Source organism: Chelon labrosus (assembly GCF_963514085.1).
Source record: "Chelon labrosus genome assembly, chromosome: 11".
NCBI classification, from domain to species: Eukaryota; Metazoa; Chordata; class Actinopteri; order Mugiliformes; family Mugilidae; genus Chelon; species Chelon labrosus.
The window spans coordinates 11,903,774-11,930,052 of NC_140344.1; the positions used below are offsets into that span (position 1 = coordinate 11,903,774).

At 43.4% G+C, this 26,279-nt stretch overlaps 1 protein-coding gene across 1 annotated transcript in view; it reads right to left on the bottom strand.

The window, feature by feature from the left end:
- The window catches only part of LOC311495976 (cGMP-inhibited 3',5'-cyclic phosphodiesterase 3A-like), a gene marked incomplete at its 5' end in the record, with an annotated part of 63,535 nt that extends 39,560 nt beyond the window's left edge, over window positions 1–23,975 (bottom strand). Inside the window, one exon of the mRNA XM_084555677.1 lies at window positions 23,055–23,975. Within this exon, the coding sequence (XP_084411803.1) occupies window positions 23,055–23,975 (921 nt within the window). The remainder of the gene's footprint in view (window positions 1–23,054) is intronic.
- Window positions 23,976–26,279: the final 2,304 nt, after the last annotated feature.

Below are 26,279 nucleotides of genomic sequence, written 5' to 3' on the forward strand. Positions count from 1 at the left end.
CTTGATTAGCGCCACGGGTGCCACTCACACACACCAAGCCAAACGACTACTTGTGTTTACCTAGCCATGTGACTAAAGCTACGGTTCGCCCTGTGACGTCAGCTTGCATTCCACACATTCATCAGTCTCAATTCTCACTGATACTGTCTCAGATGCTGCTGGGCACAGGGAGCAGAGATCATACATTATAAAAGCAGGAATCATTCACTGGGCCTGTGTTTGCTATATTTATCTTTTACTGATAAAATAAATAAGCACTACTTTGTGTTCGACATCTGTTTTCATAAGCAGTTGGGAGCTTATGAGCAGCTCTTGCCTGAAATAGTATTCCTGTTCCACTTAAAACATGGAAACCATAAATAATTTCTAAACTGCTGTTGAGAGATGGATACATGGAAATAACAAGTCACTACATAAATATGCATGAAATATAAATATGTACTTAACTAGTATATTTTGTCTGGTGCTTTTGGTTGTTGTGTTGGTCCACTGGTAAATTATTGTTTTTTTCAATCTTGTATTATAAAGGACAACATTGGCAATACAGATTTACAGTACAACACTAGCATGATAATGCACCCCCACCCCATAGCAACGACACTCCTTGATGACAACAGCCATCCCCACCAGTATGCAGCCTGACACAGACACACACACAAAAACGGTTTAGGAACAACTCAAAAACATGAAGAGCAGCACAAGGTGTTGACCTGGCCTCCTCACTGGATCCCAAACTGATCAAGTATCTGTGGGATGATCCACAGAGGCCCCTCCCCTCAACTCATAGGACCCAAAGGCCCCCACTAACAATATTCTGTTACCAGACACCACAGGACACCCTCAGAAGGCTCATGTCCATTCTCTGATGAGTCACAATTGTTTTGGAGGTACAAGGGAGACCTACACAATATTAAGTTCATGTTATCATGTTATGACTGATCGGAGTATACAGCAGCAGTTAAGCGCATATATTAGAACACAATGAGGCATTATGTCTACTTTTACATTATGATAGGCTGACGGGAAAATGTTGACTCGGGACATATCAGTAACATTTACAATAAGAGTACATGCTCCCAGGAAACAGCTTGTTTTCCACACCTTTATAAACACCTTTATAATTCATCTTTAAAAGGGACACACAGACGACATTAAACTCCTGGCGAGAACTTGCTCTAAATTCACTGTGCTTGGGACTGTGAGGCAACAAAGACCAGCTGCAGCCTATTTCACAGCGCTTGACACCCTGTTACGTGGTATTACTAGCTGAGAAGTTGTTCTGCAAAAATTCTGTAAAACAGAAACTTATTACTTTATGTTTGGAGTGAAGGACAATGACCCGCGGAATAATGCAATTAATAATTACTCTACACAGCAGACAATGCCACTTTCAAGTTTCCGTTTAAAATACCCACAGATGTTCATTCCAAAATGCCCCCAAAGGGACTGTTTCAGTGTCTGTAGCTTTAAATGCAAATTAATTGTTGCTGACCACGCCCCTTTTTGGAAGAAGGCCCTGCCTTTCCTGCCAGTGCCATGGATACCCAAGGTCCTTGCTAAAAACACAAGCGGTCAGCCCTACGCGTCTGAACTTGCCAAGTATGGCGCTTATCCCCAGTGATGTCCTATGGTGATGCAAAACTGAATGGCTTGTTCAGACACGTTGTTTATTAACATTTAACCTAAACCACATTTAATCTTTACCAGATTTATTGACCCAAAACAGTGACACCAAGTCCTTGAGGTTGCAAACACCTTTCTAAAGGTTTCAATGGCACAAAAACTACTGAGCAGCATGCTCACTTTAAAACTAAATATAATAAATTAGTAACAGATATTAGTCTTTTCTATGATTTAACATTTAAGTGTGTCACCTTTTTGTGTGAAAAAATTCTGTTTTCTACTTGACAAAATGGTGGTGACATACTTTGCATTCTGTTGCAAAAGAAAACGACAAAAACTCTCACAACAGGGAAAGTTTAAGACAACAAAAGTCATCTCTGCTGCACAGCTGAGGAAACAATTTGCTGAGACCTTTGCCTTTCTCATTCAGCTCCCCACGCCATGCTCCAAAGACACCGCAGAACAGCAGGCTCATCTCGCTACTGTCTGAAGAAGGGAAGAAAACATCATGGGCAAATGTGACGGAGGCTGCGTTTAACCCCACTCAGTCACTGCATTGTCCAAATGCTCATTTGTTATTCTCTTAATTGGCCAATCAGTAATCATGGCAGGATAATTAATCAAACAATGAAAAGAAAGATTAGTCCTAGTTTTAAGACCATGTTCTGCAGAGGTTCACATCCCGTATAAGCCCAACAAAGTAGGTCTGTAGCCTGAAGCTAGTGTGACTTCTCATCTGTAATTGCTTTAATTGCACTTTCCATAGACCATGTAAAAGGAGAAAGAAATAATGTCTGCTGCAGCTCTGGATAAATGACGACCATTGTGAAAACAATCCTGGCTCGAAAAATGCCCAATTGGAAAGCATAATCCACTGTAATGGGAAGTAGTGCAATTAATTAGGACGGCAGACTAGAAGAGAGGTATCATAAAACTGAGCCATAAACAGCTGCAACTGCACACTTGATAAGGCTGTACTGTGTAGGACTTGTAAATACAAAATGGCCACCCTGGAGTTAAGAATTGGAAATCTGGGCAAATGGTCCTTTTTTTCCCCATCTGAAAAATCTGCATGTTTATTACCTGCATGCACGTACTAATTTAATGGAAAACAGACCCAAAATAAATTACTACTCCCCATATAAGCTGATTAGTACAGCTGCAACAGCCTGAATCAGATGGATCTGGTGTAGATAACCAGCAGGGTTAGAGGGGGAGGGGGGCGGAGAGGTGAACACAGAGCTCCGACCTGGCCGCCTCCGCCACCGTCACACTGTAAATCCCTGAAGACAATAATCAAGGAAGAATATCCGCAGATAGACTTCATCCAACCTGCGTCCACATCCAAAATGTTCACTGTTAGTGATTACAGTATTACAGAACAAATCACAGCAACAATAATGACCTGTCAGAGGTTGGACGCCAATGGGAAAATGATGTCTGCCAGGTCGAAGGGAGATTGTTTTAGTAGAAAAGTGTCATATTTCATTCCAGTCTTTAATACTCTGTGATACAAACTGGATTAACAGTGATGGGCTGCCATGTAGAGAAAGCTCTCATGTATTCAGTGAATGGAATCTACACTTTACAGTAACACTCTCATTTTTGTAGCGTAAATGTAAAGCTAGCACTAAGAAATATTAAGCTTGGTGTAAAGACAGGAAGTTTTTTTGTATGGATTTAGCAAATGGGATATAATGAGCTTAAGATACGGTGGCCTTTATGCTAAGCTAACAGCGTCCTGAGTGCAGCTTCTTTCTTTACTCACTGCAAAAAAATCCCACCTGTATTTTCCAAAATGTCGACTTTGAAAATGCCTTTTCACTTTCCGAATATTTTTCACGAAGAAGAATTTTTCTCTTTGCAGCGAGTAAATGCGCCCTGATTCTGATGCTCACCTTGTCCTCGTCCTTCACTGGGTTCGATCCCTCTGCCGAGCTGGCAGTGCCACGCTAAACTGTGGACAACCAGGGGACCTGCATTGGCAGAATGGGCCTTACCTCAGGCAATTACGCCCTCAACTGTGGCTCATTGGTTTATGGTTCGATAGCGCTCCCTGGGTCTCAGGTCAAAACTCCACTCACATGCAACAATACACTAATGGGTATGGCGCTGTGTGTCCCTGGGTCTCTGAAAGTCAAAGCCGAGTCAGCCAGAAACCCAGCCGTGACTCGAGGCTGACCGGTAAGGCAATATTTTTTTTATGGCTGTCATCTGGTATGGCTGACTCTCTGGCAAACCACACAGAATCACAGACGCTCATGAACTACCCCTTGCGGTTCCCCTGTCTGCCTCTTTTTCCTCTCTCCCACACATCCACAGAGGAACTTCACACACACACACATGCACCTGTGTGGGTCCTGCGCTCCGGAGTCTAATTGATTGGAAAATGAAGACGGACGCCTGTGTGAGCTGAGCTCTGTTGATCAGTAGTCCCGCTCCCAACCCAAACATGTCACCCAGACAACCGGTCAGTCTTTATTGTTAGCCACCAATCACACTCCTGAGTGGATGAGAGACGGAGTCGGGCATTCGCATGACAGAGAGGCGGTGGCAAATCACTCCTAGGTTTGGGAGACAGCAATACCCTTTTCCTTAACAGCAATACACCACTTTCAATGGAGAAGGAAATGGGTTGGAAATGGGCAGAGTAATGCTTTCAGCCCTGGCCTCTGTGAGCATTGAACATCAGACATAACACAGAGCCATTAATGGCTTCACTGTGTGAGTGTTTGGCTAGCCAGACAGACCGGCTGCTGCGAGCTTGAGATTGAAGCAGGACTGATTATTGACATTTTGATGGTCAGACTTTTTGGAACTCTGATAGATTTTGGCTGCTGTCCTTAAAACATTAGTGAGTTACACATGTAATATACTGATTATTAGAGTGGTACATTCATATGAATCAAACTAATGTGAACCACACAACAAATGAATTAAGAGAGGATGTTTGTATTTCAGGCATCATAAAATTAGACAAGATTTTTTTTTCCACGATACTACTTTTTAATTCAGTCATAAACTAAACCTGAACTTGCTTTATTTTGCTGTGGCACCCTGGGGAGGGCTGGCGCTGTATTAATCTGACGTAGGAACGGATACACAAGGGAGTATGTTTCCTTTTCATCCGGGCCTGTCCTCTCACCAGAGCGAGAAAAGAGAGAGGAAAAGGCAAAACTGTGAAGAGGAAAAGCCTGTAGAAAAGAGAGGGGTCGGCCGTTCAGTGAAATTCAACAGTGCATGAAAGGCAGGGAGAAAAATGAATACATCTGGCGCAGAAATAGGAGAGGTGGTTTGTTCACCGTTACAGAGTTCGGAGACGGGAAGAAAGGAGAAGGGGAAGGGAGAGGACGGAGAGTGAAATGGGGACTAATCATGAAAGAGACGGTGCTGCGAGGCAATAAGAGATAGAGAACGACTAAAATAGGGACGCTGAAGTAATGCTCGGAGGCTCGGAGTGAGACGGAGAGAGATGGGGATGAAATAAAAAAATAAAAAGAAGCAGAAGGTAAAAGAGAGCAAAGTCCACGGAGCTAATCATACAAGCACATTGTGAAACTATAGATTAGGGGGAGGTGATTTTAGCTCGAGGAGTAATGTCTCCATCCCGAGCCCGAGCTTTGAAGGCTGTAGGACGAGATGTGGGGGAAAGGAAAAAAAAAAAAAATGAACGCACCTCCCCAGAGTGGGGAGCACTGTGTTACCATGGAAACAGCCCTGACGTCAGAGCACGCATTATGTGATTACTCATAGAGTCTGTTGAGGAGCGGGCCAATAAAACAGGGACCATTACTCACACACCGGGAGATGGCCAGAGCTCAGGTTACACACATACTTCAATATGCACGCACACACACACATTTACTTGAAGCACAAACAAAAGCATATACACACGCACACACACACACGAGCACACAGTGCCAATTCACTCTAGCAGCTCCCTTCTTAAATAAAACACAGACGGATGATACACTGTATGAACATTTTTACAATCCAGACTCAGTAAAGTCGTCACAATTTTACAAGGGCTCCTGATTTGGAATGGAAAACATGCACATTCATCGTTTGCTTAATAACCGTACTGCTGAGGAATGAGGCAATAACCTGTACACTCATTGTTCAGTGCTGAAAATCTCGACACAAGTGTCTGCAGACCAGGAATCCGTTCCTCCATCCCGACCGGGAGGAGCACAAACACTACCTCATCAGCGCAACCACAAGCGAGCTATCACTGACAGAATCTGCATGTTCTGCATTCCACACACTCTGACCCACGTCTGACAAAGAACATCAAACATGGACGCTGACATGTACCCTATTGTGCGTCACGACACGCACACACATACACAGCGCCTGCACACTTCCTCTCGCCATCTCCCACACATTCTCCACTGGGAGTTAAAACACTGTTAGGGCTGATAAGGATCCAGGCAAACAGTGTGGATAAACAGTCACTCTGGTAATTAAGAACCATGGGCCTATCAGAGACGAGTATGCAGAGACAAACATGTGATCCAGACTCCATTACTGAGGCCGTACACATTCCCACCACAGAGACCATTAGGTGAGTCCAGACAGACGGCGAGAGTTACCATAACTCAAACATTTTGGAAAGGAAGCCTGCTTCTTCTGTCTGAGACTGAGAAGAGAACTGAAAAATCTGTTTTGGTTTAATACAGTAACAGTTACACTGACTTTGTTGTTCTATTCTTCTATTCAAAGCAGGGATGTAGTGGCAGCATTTACACAGTCCCAGACGCTGCACCTGCTAATGCTCTAAAACTAGGTTGTCTCAGTTGCTTTTGCAAATTCTAGGATTGCTCATTTTGTTTGTATTGGGAGCAACGCGCACCCATGTCAGCACCATTGTATTCTGTTAACAGAGAGCGACTACCAACAAACCAACCACTTGTTCTAAATGGGATATAAACAAACACATGCTTTGCACCGAAGCTAGCAGGCGGACTGTAAATACTGCAGGGCTGGAGTGTGAATCAAGGACCAGAGGAAAGAAATATGAAATAGAAAACAGTAACTTGTCAAATGGTCTGCTAAAAAGTAAGGATTGTAGTTAGGAGACGTCCAGTGGGCCTAAAGTTGTTTTGAGATGGCGTGTTTGATTTGAGGCAGTTTTTTTGGTCTGTAGGTGTTTCCATTATCATAGTCCTTGACGAGGGTCTAAAGCCATTTATTTTCTATAATACAACTTTGCCAAGGAAATTACCAATGTGTTACAGTGCATTTTTATGTTAATATTACTGCCTTTAATTCAGCGTGCGAGTGCTGGAGCATATTTCAAGAAATGTTGAGTCTACAGACGACAGACTAGATAAAGCACACGTCTGAAAATGACTTATGGCTCTTTATCGTTTTATATTTTCATCTCCTTAAAAGGGCTCAATAGATTTGAATACATATTCATCTAGATTCCATGTCTCTACATGGCCATAGAAAGGTCACCATGGTACTCCTGGTATTTCTCAATTTCCCAGAACTTTTCTTACCATAGAGCAAAATAAAAATATTATAAAATATTATTACTCAAAAGACTTTGTCATATTGTTGATATGCAGTGAGTAAATGTTCAAATCTCTTTCTCTTTGCCTGTGTGCTTGAACACCATGTTACGTGTGTGAGCTTCAACTGGCATCAGTCCACCTTCCTCTGAAGTATCTGTACTTTTAACTGTCCTTAATGTCCATGACGCAAGTTCAGTTATTACATTTGGGACAAGTGTTCCATGTCACTTCTCTGCCACAAATGTGACTGAGCTCTGGCCAAAACCTGATATACTATACTCTGCATCATCACTAATCTGGTTACAATGATACCATATCAGAGATGATCCGATTAGAGGCGGACAAGCCCAGTAGCTCTCCCTCCCTCTGTATGTTGCTGCAAAGGGTGTGAACGTGTCTTACTTGTGCACCTATTAACAAGCACACATGTACATATGCATGCATCAGTGTGAGCATATGCGCACCGTGTGCGTATTGAAACAAGCTGCAGTCCACCTGGCAGGCCAGTGAACTTAATGAGTCTCGTATTCATGCAGCGTGCACAGCCACATCCGCTGCCCGAGGCTCTGACCAGGTGCTCTGACACAACACATCTTCAAACAACGTGAGCAGGATCTTCCCGGAGGACTGTGCTTCTCGTAACATCACCGTGACCGGGAACATACCACCCAGAAGAAACATTTCCCTTTAAAACTTCACCCTAAGAACATCACCTGACACTGACTGACTTTTAAAAATGTGGGGGGCTTCCTAAACATTGTCCCATGAAGAAAAATTGAATTATTTTTCAATGGTAAGCTTTAATTACATTGCATTTGTTTCCTTTTTCTGCATTAACAAATTAAGCACGTTGAGTTAAATGCAAAATGTACTCCAATTTCATGGCAGTGAAACAATTTAAAGTACTTACAATCTAACAAACTATATAGGAAGTTGCCTGGTCTGTGTCAATAACGTTTGAATATCATCTTCTGGACACTCGTGTAATATTACACTTTTATCTTTAACAATAAAAAATATAATTGCAAACCCAAATCACTGTTATACACCCTCACAAGATGCGTTTTCTATATAGAAACCACAGAACACCACATCCTCTGCCGTGAACAAAACTAATCCAAATTGAAACTTCTTTATTTTCGCCAGCTCTCTACCTAGTACAATAGACATTATATAAAATGTGCGTAATACATATGTGCATTAAAATATGTACACAAGATTTTCTGAAGCTGAGATGAATAAAACCTCCTCCAGTCTTTTGGATTTCAGAATAATAAGATACAATGCAGTACAACAAAATAAAATACAGTGAAGGTTCATTGCGATTTTGAATTCGTACACTTGACATATAAAGCGCTTCATTTATTTATTTGCCACTAGTTCATATGCACGTTGTGGGCTGCTAATGTGTTGCACAGGTACGTGCAACGGTTTTTACACCACTGGCAAAAAATGCGAACAGGAACAGCTGATTGATATAAACCTCATCCCGAGCTCCTGTGTGAAATCATAAAAATGACATAAAAATAAAATAAAAAAAACAAAAACTGTTGGTACTAATGTACTGTAATTCCTGTTTTCTGGTAAGGTGAAATTATTATTATTAATGGAGTATGGTGAGCAGTACAACATATTCAGGTCCCCATCATAAAAAGCTATCTGACAGAATAATATTCTACATATGGCATTTACTTAAACTAATGAGTGACCCAGCCCTCAGCAGCTCATTACTTGACTTCTGTGCTGATACAACTGCCTGACAATCCAAACTGGAGCTTATCATCTACTGCAGGTAATACACTGACTATCTGACTGTTGACATATGCCTCTTACAATTACTTTCAAAAGAAACCAAACTGGTTGGTAGAGACATATAACGTGACCACATAGATTTGGTTTTTAATATTAATAAATTATTCCGACGGTCCAACAGGAAAACCATAAATGAATAAAAATACAATAGAATTGTTGGTATGTAACAGTGATATGAACGAAGCTATAGGTAAGCACTCAATCTCTCAGACACTGCTTATTCGTGATCTTCAGTCTTCCTTAGAACAAATGACCAACTTTTTAGGGCCTATCATCCAAGAAGTGTTGAGTGCATATATACATATATATATATGAACACCATGGTAAGAGTATTTCTACCAGGGCAATGGAGAAGGGCACAATAGGACTTTGAAGAGACTGTGCATGTGTGTGTCCAACTCGTGTCATCTTCCCTAATGTTTTCTCTCAAATGTGACCTCTGGTTCCAGTTCCTTTCCAGCAGCTGACCGCCATATGTAAAAGGCCCGCACAAGTCCACTGAATCTCTGTCTAATGGGCTGCACAGATGCCACTTTCCTGGAACAGTTCCTCCCGTATGCATGCGTCTGTGTGTGCGACTGCGTCCCTGCCTTTCTCCGTGCAAACAGACTCTGACGTTCCACACATTCCCCTCAATATGTTCACCACTGTCTGGAAACAATGAAAGACGCTGGGTGAGAAGTGTGGAGGGAGAAAAAGTGTAAAGAATTGTGGAAAATTATATGGTGGGAGAACGGGAAACACATAAGGGGGAAAGTTATGCTGCTGTTTGGATAAGAGTTGTTGAGGGTAAGTAAAAAGGGAAGTACGTAAACTAACAGCAGGTCAGTTGTGAAAAGAGGAGAAGAAGGAGAGAGAGTGAGAGCAGATTATTGACTTAATGGCAGAATCAAGGCTGTCAAGGGCTTCAGAGACACTGTTTGTGTAGTTTGGACTGGGCCTGCTAGAGCGTGCAGGGTGATGATGGAAATCTTACACTCACTCAAAACAAGCCCACTGACCTTTTCATCTACCGGTCCCTGAATCAGTCTTAACATTCTGCCAGCGTGGAAATGAATGGGTGCTTATTACATCTGTGGCAACATCACAGGCTACGGCCACTTTTATGCATCACATGTTATGTGTGCACATGCAAGTGTAAAATGAGGCAGGAATAATCTTCATAGCATGTAATGTTGTTGGCTCTGCTCTCTGCTCGCTGTCCCTCGGCAACCGCGAGAATCTGGGCGTGACAAGAAATGTAAAGACCTCAGTCATGGTAAATTGAGTTGCTTCTTGAAGGTGACCAATCTTCATTACCACTGACATTTCAGAAATAATGAGCTCATCATAGACAGTATAAGCAACCTCTGGAGGAGACGCCATTTTGTTTGCTGGACGGTCTGATTTCTGAACACACAGAGAAGAAGGCCCGACCTAACAGCTGTCTGAAACGATACAGCATCTGACTTCTCCCCAGGGACAAATAACAAACGAAGAGGACACAGCTGCTAAATACTCGACTACTGTGGATTAAAAATGAAACATCATATCAATCATCATATCAACAGCACACGGTCGACCTTATAATTGAGATCAATGGGCATTGATGTTTTTTTCCATAGATCTGGGATCTGGAGATTTTTCTCAGAAATTGGAAATTGACTGCCAGCTGTGGCTTTGGCCGGTAGTGAAGCGATGCTATTTTTTGAAATGGAGAAAGGCCTTGACCCCACTGTGGACCCTTATATGCAACAAAGACGAAATCCAAAAATATCCATCGAAAGTGCTTCAAATAATTGCAAAGATTCCAGGGAAAATGCCCTGAAATGAAGTGTTTACAGAGAGAATGAGACAGACATGGTACGTTTACATAAAAATCATCTGTTCGGCCCACAGCTTTCTCCAGCACTGAACTGCTGGAAGCTTTGTGAACAAACATACTGTATCCACGATTTGATGTAATCAACTCGTATTCTGTGAAGTTGCCACAGATTTGGTAGAAGATCAGTCACGTTACAAATTGTGACGTGCTTATTGGGTTTAGGGGTAAAATCTGATTAGTTGAAACTTTATCATCTCCCACAGAGACGGAGTTCAAATACACATGGTAGCACATGGGAAAACAATAAACCACCAAAAAAAAAAAACTTGACATAAGAGCATAGAAAATCTACAATAGCTCATTAAATACGTACATTAATTTAGATCATTGCCTTTTAATCACACATTTATGAAACGTGTATTTTTTTTAGGAAATGTTCGTATACAGCATCAAACATTAATCCTCTTTTAGCTCTATTTTGGCCTCCACCTACAAGTAGTCCCATTCTTAATACAAACTTACTTTTTAACTTTTTTTAATATTAAGAATATTAAGAAAAGGCAAAGAGACAAGCAAGAAAACTTTGGTGCTCCAGCAGGAATACACGTACTACAACAGGAACCTTTGCATTTTCAATCAAACGTGCAAATAGCAGAGAGATAAAGTGAGTCTGTTACACTGGACACATCTAACGAACTGACGGGCCCGGCTTTATGTAACAAAATCTGAAATTTGGACAGAGGGACGGAGGAAATGGACGGAGCTGGTGGAGAGCTGAACGTCCACCTTACATAACAAAAGCAATGCAACTGAAAGACGTGCGCTTTTTCTGCCCCTCTGAGACCTGTTAAGAGAAAGAAACAACCAGATACGGCCTGAATTACCCGATAACACCCTCCCTTTTGTCGTCCTTTACCTCTCCTGCTAATGCACAGGCAGACGACCACATCACTTCACGCCTGTGCACAACCACAAACCCAAATGAGACTCGGCTTAAGTTCCTGTGCCATTTATTCATTTTCTGTGGGCATTTTAATGGAAAATAAAGGCAGAGTAGAGAGTGTGCATATAGAGTAGGTGTGTGTGCGTGTGTGTGTGTGCGCACGCAGGCTCATCTGCGCAACATCTGCTCCACCAGCCCAAGGCTCCTTGCCTCTTGAGAAGTGGGTCACGTTTCCCGATGACGTCAAAAGTCCTTCTGCCTCTCCAGTTTGTGGAGCTTTGCCAAAACCACCACATGCCTTTCCTCATCCTTACAATGGAAACGCTCTCTCGAAAGTCTTGATGAATCACCAGCCAAACCTATCACAGTTCTTGAATGTTGATACTGAAGTGTGTCTGACCATGACGGCAAGAAACTAAGTGAAGGGTGGTTTATTCATGGAGGGGGGAAAAAAAAAACAAAGATTTATAAAATGTCAGCACAGATTCTCACGTCAGCTCCAACAGGAGAGCGGGAAGAAGGAGATAAAAGAAGGGTGCAACGTTACAGGAAGATTATGGTGGTGGCGTAGAGTCTGCATGTTGGTCTCAGAGCTATTGTTGGGATCCAGGTTATGAGGCTGCTAAAATACCTTAGGCCCGAGAACCCAACACTAAACTCTTTCCACTGACAAAGGAGAAGAGAAGAGAAGAGAAGAGAAGAGAAGAGAAGAGAAGAGAAGAGAAGAGTGTCTGCTATAGTAGGTATGGAGATTTCATTGTAGCTGTCCAGCCCCTGAGGAGAGACGGTGCAGTGACTAGAGAGAGCATGAATGGAACAGCAGCTAATGGAAAACATTATGGAGAGAGAGAGAGAGAGAGAGAGAGAGAGAGAGTGAGCGGAGAGAGAAATCTGAGGTGGCCCCAGGCACATAACCATTAAAAATAAAGGCCCAGTAGTCCTGTTCTAATCCCAACCACGATGTTGTGAGTCTTTCTTTACGGAGACTTCACAGCAATACACAAAGCATGTGGCTATGTGCTATCTATTTGGATGAAGGCCCGCGCATGGGAATTCATTTGAAGTTTTCTGAAACAATGCCATGCAACGTCTTATCAACCAGGCTCACATGTCGTCATGGCATGTGTTTGTTTTTTTTTTGTTTTTTTTTCTCCGACTTCTTGTTCGAAGGTGTGACGTGGACCAGTGGCCGTGGATCAGCTTCTGTTCCGTCGAGCAATTAGCCTTTGAGCGCGGCTATCTTGGGCAGGAAGGGGGGGAAGAGGAGACCCTGCTGTTCATAGCCATCGATTGTGGCAAAGTATTAACGGATGTCACCTACACAAGAACACGTCAGCCTTGACATCGTTCACTGTCTCCAGGCAGTGCTGAGCATAGTCGCAACAAATCAATGGGTCCTTGCCTAGCTAGTCTGCTGGACCACACATGTGTGTACTAGAAGGTGGTTAAAGCGTATAGTGCGGTGGAGTGGGACACCTCTTCATCTGCTGCTGCCTTCGTCTCAGCAACCCACCGCCAGCCGATCAGAGACCCAACCTTTCAAACTGAATACTACAGCTCAGTGTATAGCTGGACTCTCGCAAGTGTGTGAATGTCTCTGGGTATTTTTAATGTCTTGTCCTCACCTTGTACCTTACAAGTAAATGTCAACTTCAGACAACCTTCACTTTCAAAAAATAAATTAAATATTTATCACGCTTAGCACACTGAAAGACAAAAGGTTCTAGTGTCCTACCTTAATAAATAATAATGCACAAAGGTCTCTTTCAACAGGTAAAGATGTTAAAGTTAAAACAGAAGAATCTGAAACTGACGGGTGAAAATGAATGTGTCCTTTCCCTATTTACAGCTATTTTTAATTAATAGAAAATAACTCGCTTCCTCGAGTTGACCATCAGCAGCTTCTGTTTGCAGAGTGGATTCAGAGATGTGACCAAAGCTGTCCAAAAATGGCCTTACATTTAAACTGAGCGTCGCAACCAGCATTCCAGCGCTGGTATTTGTTCACGCACGGTGTGTCCATAAAAATCTAAATCATACAGACACTGCATGCCATCATGCAAGCTCTGCACGGAACCACAGCTATACATTGTGCTTTTAATATCGGACTAATTGAAAGTGACTGTGAAAAAACAGCCCTTAACCCAAACCCTAAGACTCTCGCCACTGCGAGGGGCGAAATAACTCGACTGACAGACAGATGTACAGACAGATTTTCTTTTTTTCATTAATGTATTTAGAGAGTAAAACATAGCATTGAGCGGGGAACAGCAGAAGCCTTGTTGGCTGCAGGGACAGACGGGCTCATGGCGAGCCAGTGAGGCAGCCGGCTGCACGGACAGGGAGGGCTCACCAGGCAGAGGTTACAATAACACATTTCCCTGCAACACGCCACTGAGCTGGAGAGACGTGCAGCTTTCTGACTGAACTCCATAACATTTAGGTGCAAAGAACTGCATTAAAAAATCTCAGTTTGAACAGATTAAACTCTCTATGATGCCTGCTGGGGAACTCTCTTATTGCTGTAAACATATGAAGAGTATAAAATAAGAAAATATTCATCCAAGCAAATTTAAGCTGCAAAAAGTGTTTCAGCATGCCTAAAAGAATATAACTACTTGCCCTTTTCTGCTTAATACTTCTACATTCTGCTTTTTACGGCACCATAATTGACTGCAGATAAAGATTTTGCATACAAACATGCTGATAAACTAGCTTACAGTATATAATAGGTCATAAAATGAGCTCAGCTTCGAAGATTTAACACCAAAATGCTTCTTATATGTTGAGGATACTGCAAGCTAATACTAACATAACTAATGTAAATGTGCATGTATGATCTGCAAGATGTACTTAAAGTGTCAAAGGTATAAATACTGATGATTGCAGTATATACAGTTGTATGAAAGGGTTTTGGCAACACTGGGCAAATGACATATTTTGAAAGAAAGAAGTAAATACAGGAGTGAAAAATAGCAAACATTCAAAATAGCCTTCCTTCAAAAGTTTTATTCCACAAACTTCAAAAAATCAACAGCAATTTTGTCTTGTGCAAAAGTTTGGACATCCTTCTTTTTCTGACGTCTCAGAAAAGAGGAAGAGGGGTCTCTCATTATTTCTGAGGCAGGTGACGAATTGACTTAAGAAATCGTCAGCTCGTGACATTTCCCGAGCTGATGCATTCTCTGACTCTTTAAACCTTGTGGAAACACGGCGATCGCAGGCTGCTCTGAGCGACTGACTGAGGCTCTGAAAATGAAGATAAGTGACACCTGCAAAGCGCGGGGAGGCTATAAAAAGACATCGAGGCACGTCCAGTTCGCAATTTCCACTGTTCTACTTTCTGAGTTCATTAAAAAAAAAAAAAAACTGACAGTGCATTAATATTTGTTGACATCTGTTTGCTGCGGGGGTTATATCGACTTTTTCTTTTACATTACACAGATCTAAATAACGTTGGTATTTTAAAGTACAACAGTCTTGAGCTGAAATGGAGCGGCTCAGATGTTTAGGGTACAACTTATGTTGCATGTACCGTTTAAAATAAATAAAACACCTCCATTAGCCTATCCAACCGAAACCATAAGAAACCAACCAGGCAGTGGATTACTAAATACAGACATCCATCACTGAAAACTGCCTCCCTTGTCATGCTCTTGAAATATGTAATCAATTAATAGCGGACTATGTTTGGATTTATTGGACAGACCCCGTCAGAGGGGTTCATAATGTTCCTGCTCGTTAAATGAATCATGGCAGCAGAAACAGCAACTGGGGCCTGCTCTGTTTCTAATGCAGACACAATGGCCACTCTGGGCCACGCTGGGACCTGAGGGATTAGCTGAACTTCCTCTCTGAACCCAGACAAAGATGAAAAGGCCACGAGATCAATTTTGGGGACAGCGCTGTCCCAAAATGTGTCCACTCTGAGAGGGGAAATTAACAGTGGTTTCTTCCATTTGTTTTTCACACATTCTACTGACAGCGGCTATTTATGTCTGGGACTACACTTCCCCCCACTCTCCACTTCTACCTCCCTCTCACGGACATGCACACACACACACACACACACACACACTTCCCGGGGCAATGTGAGAGTGTCTATTCATTCAGCGGAGGCCAGCTGCACACCTGGTGACAGCCCAGGATGGTGGTGTTGGCTCAGGTCAGGGTGTACGGGGGGGGGGGAGGCAGAGGAGGGCTGGCTGAATGGGCCCACAGGCCTGTCCTTCAGGTCCTGCTCAACCTGCACATTCCAATTCACACAGCAGCGGGGCAGGCGCAGAAACGCCCCCTCATGTAAGGGATTACTGTCTTCAAATTGGGCTCCTCATGTGATTGAAAAGGCCGTTCAGACGATAAATAAAGATGAAAGCCTGAGGTGTTGCTTTCAGTTCCCGAACGTGCTGCTGTAACAGATATGTACTGGCTTATCAACCTCCCCATCATTTAAAGAGCAATAGCACTGCTTCAGGGTTATACACAGTGTAGGCACTTGGAGAAATTAATTTTATTTAAGCTTTAGACAGTTTATGAAAGCCTCCTGTCAGAAGGCTTATCTCAGCTTTTTTTGTTACATAACAAAGTGTTTGATAGAAAACAATGCTGATATTTCTCAAAGTAAATTTCAGTGGCAGTGATATTATTCAGAAAGCAGCCGTTGTTTAAAAGAGGACATAAAAACTTCACCACCATCGTCTGGAACTGGAACGGTACTACTGCTGGAATATTCTGTCACTAGCTAACTCCCGTAGTCCCTTTGTGTTTTCATGGCTTGTGCAGTTTCTGTGTTATTCCGGCTGTTATTTGGACAGTTTTCCAACTTTTCCAGAGTTGACAGGATTTCTGCGTTTCCCTGCCTTCTGTTTGCACTTATCAGCGAGTCCCTCAGAATACTGCACATCATTGCGAGCTGATTCATTACAAAATCTTCTGTTCCAACATAATGAATTCCCAAGCATCCACTGATGAGGTCACATGTGCTCTGAGGTCTGGCTTTCGCTAAAGAAGGGCTCCGTAGAAAAGCACGTTTATGTCCCTCAAACTAAATGCAGCTATTCCAGAATTCAGACATCATCTTTTCTTTTCAAGCTATATCCAGCACTATTCGCACATACAGTTACATATGCACCCGGTTCTCCACATACAGGTTTTCTCTATCTTTGCCCCACACACTCATTCACCGGCAACGACACCCACGTACTCCACTCACACACACTTGTGCCAGGAACATTCTGTTCACCTCCATTACTGAAACAGTCCATCTCTTATGGCAAGACAGAAAACTTCAGTGGCATAATTGCCCAAGATCAGACAACAGATGAAAGTACAGAGTGTATTCTATCCTTCATCACACATAAACACACACAAATCCATAATTTGCTATAGACTCTTGCATTGTATTCAACTGAGAGGCCGTTATGAGGAACCTGAGGTGTTAATATGTGTGATGTGTGTTAGGACTGGAGGCCTGTGCCCGTCTAGCAGTTCCAGCTGCGTTGGGTTGCGTCTGTGGTTAGAGGCCCTCCATGTTTCTCAGAGCGGATTCAACCTCTCAGCCTGCAGCAGCTGGCAGCCATCAAGCTGCTGGCACCACACACACACACACACACACACACACACACACACACGCTCGCACAGACGTCCGCAATTTCCATGGTAATCAGTAGGGAACCAGAGTGTAGTTGTGCCAGGGGTAGAGAAGAGAGGGGAGAGGGGCATTCAGTTTAGTCCTGCACCTCTGGTTTGGTTAGCTCAGTTTAGGTGATCAGAAATACAGGGAAATAATCGGCATGTGAGACACTCTTGATGCTGAAAATGAATAAAAGAATTGGACACAGATGGATGAGCTATGTACTGTATTTCTGTAAAAACAGAAATCTGCTTTTCTGCAACTTGTGTCTTATTTTCTCAGCTTTGGCCATCATTGCTATTGATGATATTAACTTTGGCTCTCAGTTGTGGTCATTGTTGAGATCTAGGAGCATGGCAACATCACTAAATATTCAATACAATTTTATTTATACAGCGTCAGAAACAATTCAGATCTCAAGACGCTTTACAAAACCCGGTCTGAAACCCACCCCCTGGCGCAAGCACGCAAAAGAGCTCTGATGGGGCAATAAGGGCAGACACAGATTTTAAAAAGGGAGTTTTACAGTTTGAGAAATACAGTTTTCACAAGGGAAGAGCAAGACAAAAAAGATTAACGTTACTCCTCCTTGCTGTGTCTGTGAGGCACAGCGGGGAGCGTGTTAGCTTAGCATGGAAGTCTCGAATGGAAGTAGGTGGAAACATTCAGCCAGGCTCTGATGAAAGGAAAGATAAATTGCATTATTTCCACCTCTAAATCTCATTAATTAATACATTGTACTGCAGCAGATTTGTTAAAGAGGCCAGACAGCTATTTCCCCCCGGTTGCAAGTCTTCATGCTAAGGTAAGCTTATTATCCGCTGACTGCAGATTCATATTTAACGTACGGATGGAAGAGGTGCAGCGAACTACTCACGCCACTCCGTGTTCACACTACTGGTGAAAAAAGCAATGGACGCCAGAGAACTGAAGGTACAAAGTGACGCCCGACACCTGTCAGTGTGCAAGGGGCGTGACGCGCAACAAATCAAGGCTGATATGTGTTTGTTTTGCCGGTTCATTTTAAACCGAATCACAAGGTAACCCCATCAAGGAATGCTTGAGCAACACTACAACGCTGACTCTTGTAGTTTGGTAAATTTTGTCACTCACCTTGTGAACACAGCATTAGTAGGAAGATAGTTTACAGGCTACTACTTGTCTCAACATTGCTTTGATACATGTGTCATATTTTTACTGTGCAATGAAGGGTTACTTCCCAGGTGCACTCCTAGTTTTAGCATTAACATTAGGTAATTTGGCTAAACTTTTGGTTTGTTTACAATCTATCTGATTGGTTTCAGAGGCCAGTTGGATTTTGTGGCAGTGTTTTCCTCGTGTTTCCAAATTTCAACAATCACTTCGCTATGTTAACATGACTGAAATGATTGCCAAAACTATGAAAATAAGACCCGGGTTGTAATAATCCCAAATTATCCTTTAAACACTCGGGAGCTGGCAATCGCTTCACAGACCAAAACTTCACGCTGCGTAGCCAACATGGCAGAGGTAACACATACAAATCTGGAGCACACCCACGCTAAAAAGTGGTTCTACTGCATCAGTCAAACGCAAGACTCTTCCACCATTCAGGGGGGTAAGAGTAAGCCTGCTGTTTTGCCTGGCTACTAAACAAAACCTCGAATGACCTACTTTCATTCCTACCCCAATTCCTCCACCCCTTGCCTCCTCCTCACACACGCACAGCCCAGCTAACACACTGGGACTGAATGAGGGTTGAAAGTGTGAAGTGGATCGCCCAATCACGAGTCACACAACCTCACGCTGATATCAGCTTCCTTTCCAAGTGCAGAGGGAGGCTTTCAATGAGACCATTTCTAACCCAGAGGCCGGTCCAAAAAAGAAAAAGAAAAAAATGAAAAAACCATCACATCCCATGAGGCTATGTGTTTAGAATACAAACAAGCTGTTTGGGATGAGAGTGCGCAGAGGTAAATCACTGCCCTACAGGCTATCAACAACCTCCTCCATCCCAAACACAATTCAATTATGGACGGTGCAGCAAAAATAGAGTAAGAGGAAGCATTTACAACAGCAACAGTAATTGTGTTTGGATCCCATTCCACAGGAAGTCATTATCATAGATTTCAAGAATATCTTTATCATCCAAGTTAAGAAAGAATTTCCTCCTCCGGTTGGGATAATATTTGTGTTGGTGTCAGTGAGAGGACAGGGAGCAGAGCGCTGTGGAAAGGGGCGGAGAAACAGAGAGTAAAGGGAGTGGCTTCCAGTGCATCTTAAAGCTGTTCACTCCCACTCACCGTCTAATCACTTCTGCCCAAACTTTGCAGCTCAGGTGGCTAAAAAACGTTCAGCGTGTGCTGGAGGCACCGCTTTCGTCTGCTCGCGAGGAGAGGGAGCTCTGTGACAGTGCTGATGTCTGCAGCACTAGAGACTCAAATTTCCTTACATGCTGTGAAAAGCGATCCACACCACAACTCCGCACCTCATCCTCCAGTTCAATATCCCCAGCTGGAATACAGAAGACTGGCTTGTCATTTTGTATTAACCCAAGAAGAAAAACTATCCTGCAGAGGCCCCCGCTAACTGCTATCAGACCAGCAGATAATGACTTTCTTTTATTACGCCCATAATGGAGAGGATGACCCCAGCATCGCAAAATGCACCTATTTAGTGAGCTGATAGACGCGGGCAGCCAATTTGTAATCAAAAGGATGGAAAATGACTGTTTATTAAATCTACAGTTGAGCACGTTGTGCTTTGGCAGAGCGGCGAAGGGCGACAGGGCAACATCAAGGCTTGTGGAGAAGAAGGGACAGAGGGATTCCTCTTTGCTCTATTTGTTTTCTGAATAAACTGTTTTTACACAGTAACTATCAGTCTGAAGGGCCTTTTTATAAGACTCAAAGGTCTATCGGGGAAGCTTCCTGGGAAAAACAAATTTAAGTATCACATGTAATCCTCCATCCAGCCTCACGCTATTCTTCAAACACTCACGATGCACGGCAGTAGTGTAAACACCATCGGGTCAACAAAGTGCAGATCTACTCCTTGTTATGCTGCTACTTTAAAACATCATAACTCTTCCGAGCGCGGCAAAAGGGCAAACTGTTAAAATGTCAACTAACCACTTTAGGACATCTAACAAAGAAACTCCTAGTAAATTGATTCCCCCCCCCCCCCCCCCCCCCTCTTTTTTTTAAACTTGCTGTCTGACATCTCTCCTGTTCCCATCACCATGTGGTGGTTGCATTGTGGCCCCCAAAAAGTGTGTGTGACCCCCCTGAGGGAGGCCAGGGCCCACTGTGAGTGAGGTGATGACTAGTGTGGATCAGCATGGGCTTGTTTACACATTACAGACCACACAGACAAGACACGGTTAAGACAGCATATGTACGCCATGTGTGTCTCAATTACGGGCAGGCCACGACTGGTCAACTGCTCAGCGGCACCATCAGAGATGAAAGGGAACGACGGACCACTAAGGTTTTGTCACAGAAGCAGTAATATGTTCCACACTCCTAACGTTCTCTAAAATCTGCGCAGCTCGAACTCTCCTGTCTTCATGTTCCACAACCAACAACCTGTAATTGAGATGATCTTTCAGCAGAGGGCTCCAGCTTGGATGGAGTGACAGAGCAGAAGAGAGAGCCACAGATGCTGGAAATGTCTGCAGCGTCGCATTTGTGTTGTCTGCTTTGTTTGTCTGGTAGATCCATCCTGCTTAGTTTTTATTGGGACAAGAAAATAAATAAATAAATCGAATCCAGACCAGGACGTGTTAATTGCAATTGTTGCATCGATGCGAGCTGTTTACGACTAATGTCTTCATTTTAGGGCTGTTTTTATTGTTCTCTAAGCAACTCCATCTTGAATCCTTTAAAGTAATGGGACCAAATCTAAACATGATGCACTTCGTATTTGCAATAGTGCATTTTTGCTATAAGTGAAAAGAAGTGAGTTTTGATGTTTAATGTAGGAAACATCACCTATATTCCATTTGCATTTATTTTAAATTGATGATCAAATGGTATGAGGCTATACCACACAGCATAACATTTGGCGGACAATATACACCAAATGAACTGCTTTCGTTGCATATGTAAAGACACATTTCAAGACTGTTTGGATCATTCGCTGCATTGCTTTTCTGCTGCTTGTCTATAACGATACAGCAACTATTCAGTGTAGTCAACCATTTTCCAGCTTACCACCACTCATTCAAAAACACCCTCACTGCATTACTACCTCAAATCAAGTACTGCATATCAAATTAATAAAGACTGACGTTTGAATAAGCTTCAGCTGCAACATCAAACCTAAATCAGAAAAAAAGGTGTAAACAGTAAAATATCTGAGAGTCTTTTCATATCCGATTTGTGTACCGTATGCGTGTGTGTGTGTGTGTGTGTGACCACAACGAAAAACAAACAAGCACACTACAACGCTAACTAGCCCTGAGAGCTGAGGGCATCTTTCAAGTGGCCGGGCCGACAGTGCTGCCTCTCATCTCCCAACCTAACCGCGCTCACAGGTCACAACGAGAGCTTTGATCACTCCGAACGCCTGTTTCCCATTCACATGCTCAGCATGCTCATTGATTTTCCATAAGAAGGAGTTAATATGAGTCAGTTTGAGCGAAGCCCCCCCCCCCCAACCTCATCTCCTCTTAACACAGGTACATGTGTGCATCAGTATCAGAAGAGGTTTAAAAGCTTGTGCTGCTGCATTCCTGGGGTCTGAGGACAGCAAGCCTTGATAAGTGATGAGAATCAAGTGACATTTAAGTCCAGGACAGAAAAACCCTGCCTCACGGATCATCTGGGGAAAATATCATGACATAAATAATTGGGGATGAGATGAACCACTGACTTTGTTCCCTCAACTTCTCTTTCTCAACAGCTCTTGAAAGGCACCGTTTCCAAAATAGCATCCTGTTAGCACCAAACAAAACACCAAATTTGGTACTTTATTTTGAAATGACAGAAGCTTGACTTTAAATCAGAGGCCTACAACGTAGTATTTTTTTCTGTGAGCAGCATCTGAGGGGTCTGAGGCATGCGACATTTTCAGAGAAAAATCTGACTTAAGTGAATCATTTTAGTAATAAATGGTGTGCCAGTTTTTATTTTAAAATGTAATTATAAAAAATGTAACATGAGCGTGTTAAATTGTAATGAGATATTATTATATCCAAACAATGTGACTGTGGATATAAAGAATGATGTGAACAGAAATGTAAACAGTTCAAATTCAGTTTTAGTCTGAAAATGGCTGCAAGTGGCTCAACAGAATGTGACATGGCATGAGTCCATAGATGATCTGAGACCAAAGCATGTCCACACCGAAATGTAACATGATCATAACAAGCAAACTAATAATACTAATACTAGTAATACTACTAATAATAATTTGTTCACGTTAATAATATTATAATTACTAGATTACCATGATTGATTTTAATGTTAAATTACACTACATATTTTTGACATACCCGACTTTTAACATTTTGTATCTCCAGCTTAATGAGACTTGCTTAATCATCACAATAATAATTTTTTTTTTTTTAAATAAATAACAATGAAAATTCTAATCAGAGTCATAAAAGACCAACTGTCCTTATTTTATTGGCATTGCACTGCTTCCTCATTTCATCCCTTCACCCCAAACCCCAAATTAGTCATGAGAGAAGAAAACAGAGCAGAAATAGAAAAGTTGAATGGGACAGAAACTTCTTACCTGGTCCCTCTGGATGCATGGCAGAGAGGTCCGGCGATGTGACTTACTGTTGGACTGACTGTGTGCCATGTCTGATGCTATCACAGAACTGGACCTCCTGCGCCTTTTAAATACAGGGATCTCTTCCCTGGCTCCAGTCACGGGGGTGCAGCCCTCCTTGTGTCTCCCTTGGTTGGGAAGGAGCTTGTCAGCATACCTCGCCAGCAGGATGCCCAGCACTCCAACCAGGTACGCTACGTACGGTCTCCAAGTGGCCCGCACTTTGTGCAGGGAGAAGAGTGAAATAGTCCTGACAACGCTGATGAAAACAATCACCGATATGCCCTGGTTCAGCCGTGCTACCATGAGTGCGCCGGTGGCCGCGCAGATGAGCACAACCACGGCCGCTGTGGTGAATGAAAAGAGCGGCTCATCTGTCCCGTCAAGAAGAGACCACGCCGCTACTTCGCCCAGGTGACACAAGGTTAGGAGAGAGAGGGCGGTCTGGATTAGAACCCCACAGCGGATTAAGTACACACCGACCCAAAAGAAGGCACATACGAGGGTGAACAATGGCGAAACCACACTCCAGCAAGTTTGGAACAGCTCCGCTGCGCAGCCTGAAACGAAGTGAAGGGGGGACGATGAATGCGAGAGTCTGTTGTCAGCGCTGCTGCTGCTGCTGCCTTCAGCTTTCCAATCTGCACATTTGACCAACAGAGCGAGAATAACCGAAAGCGACCCCACACACACCGCACTCCGGAATCTCTGGGAACTCCATATTTTTGTGAACATTAGCCTCACCCACGAGTCATATCCTCGGTCACGGCACAGTGGGATGACACATGTTTTCACATAACCATTGCGATCCGGTGCGCTGAAGCTTTTTTCACAAGTGCTACTCTGCGCACCGGTACCGTAAGCGTCTGCAGGCATCGCCATCACTCATGGCAGATATGAAATATGAGGAAGTCTATAATGCATCTATACCAGTGTGGTCATGGGACAGTACATGAGTTAGTGACAAAACAAATATAATTTATTGTAAGCACAATGAAAAAGTAGGCTGCAGCCCATACGCACATTTGCCTCTCCATTTACGCATGGAGATGCACTGCCAGGGAATGCTTTCTCTCTTTGTTTTTCCAGGTGCAGGATGAGGAACTGCTGCCCCAAACAGCATAAGAGGAGCCTGGATGACAGAATAAGTCAGATGCTTCACAGATCTAGGGCACTGCTCCTCTGTAGGCACACGTCCCGCTTTGCCCTCCTTTGTGGCGCGCCGTCTCTCTGACTCCTGCTGTCATTCTCTTTGCCTTGTGGTTCCTCGGCCCGGTCCGTGCAGCAGCAGCAGCAGCAGCAGCAGCAGCCGTCCTTCCGAAACATCAGCCCCGCTCCGCGAACATTCAGCCGTAAACCATTTGTTTGGACACTTCCCAGTTTCTCCTGAAATGGTAGAGGCTCCCGTCTAAACGCTGCTGAGGAATTTCAACTGCTTTAGTGAGTGTCCGCCAGGTTGTTGCTCGGCGTTTTGAGGGGCAAATCCGGAGTGTTTGTCACCAGCTCCCCAACCAGCCGCGAGCCTCAGCCCCATTCACACACCCGAGTTCCTGCTCCACACAGGGAGCAAGATATTACAGCAGCAGTGAAACCCCCAAATCCTTCTCAGCCAACCCAGCAGGCGTTGTCCTCACCGTATCTGACAAATGTTTAAATTGTTCAAAGCATTATCTTAAAACATATATGCATTGTATTTTTTTACACTTTTTTATTTAAACAGCAGGGGAATAACGTTTTACATAAAATTAGACTGACCTGTATTTCCTTTGAGTTTCTCTCTGACTGGAATAAATCTGGTGTATTTAGGAACAAACATTTCAGATCACGTTTCATCTCACAGGGAACGTTTTGATTTGTGGTTCTGGTGTAGTATTTTTGCAAGGTCACCAAGCCAACCTGAGGGCCTCATGCTGCCTTGACATGAATTCATTTTTAATTGGGGAGGAGTGTGTAGGTGCTGACGACAGAAAGGGGAGCTCTGCATGCGAACGGTTTCGCAGTGAAACTCCCAGAATAGTTCCGTGGTTGCCCTTCTGCTTGAGCCCTAAGTCCCCACTCCGCCAGCTCACTGAAATATTTATCCCACCATGCCACTTTAAGTGTTACTGATGATGAGCGTTGCGTCACAGTGGAGGGTTTGCATCAAGGTTTCAGAACAGCAGATCTTCTGGGTGCACGAGTACATACTGTATGTTCACAGTTCAGGAGCCACACACGTGTTCCCTCAGAGGTCCATGCAAAGCTCTCGTGGGATTACAGCCTCTCACATAAAGTGGATATACGCGCCATATGCATAAAGGCATCCACGGCAAAGCAAAGCAAGCACATCTAGCTTGTGCATGTAGTTGTTTTATTGTTTCTTTCTTGACTCTCTCTCTCTCTCTCTCTCTGCATGTCTCTGCCATGCATGCTCTTGCATTCACAACCCCTTGTCTTGATTTTTTCTTCTTCCTTCAATCCTGTCTCTATCTGTGCTCCTTCCCCCAGACCGAGACAGGTCAGCACAACTCTTTCTATCCATGGGCTTATACAGAGCGCTGTGTCTCCGTTGTCAGTTGTGATTAGTGAGAAGAAGGGGAGGAGAGGAAGCGTTAACAGTGAGCGATAGGAGCAGGAGGAGGCCGGCCTTGTCCATCACCTCTCAGCACATGTGCCACACAGCCCTTTCAGTGCAGAGCATCACACGGGACAGCAGCTGGCTCCAAGCGCGACCAGATATTTGCAACACATTTTTTTTTTTTTTTTTTTTTTTTTTAATCTTATCAGGAGCCACAGGTAACTTTCCTCTGGGGGAGTTGAAACAAATGTGGCTTTATCTGAATGGTTTATTGCATCGGTGACAGACACAGAAACATTTGCTCTCCCTAAACTGAAGATAAGACAAAAGAGAGAGGAGCTGTAGTCAGCCAGAAAACAGGGATATACAAGCGTCCATTTTGCAGCCAGGATACCACAGGGCACACACGTAGCGACAATGTTGCTCCTCGTTTCAAAGTTTGTCCAAAATAACAACATTTAGTCTCTGGTACTGAAATATAAATTGAATTTGATTATGTTGCAGGCAGGAAAATAAGAATGAAGGGACAGTTGTGCCAGATGTGGAAAAGCTGGAACAACACGAGTGTTAGCAAAAGTGAAAGCCAACAGCTGGCCTTGATTTCCAGCAAAGTGTCAAAGGCCAGGAAG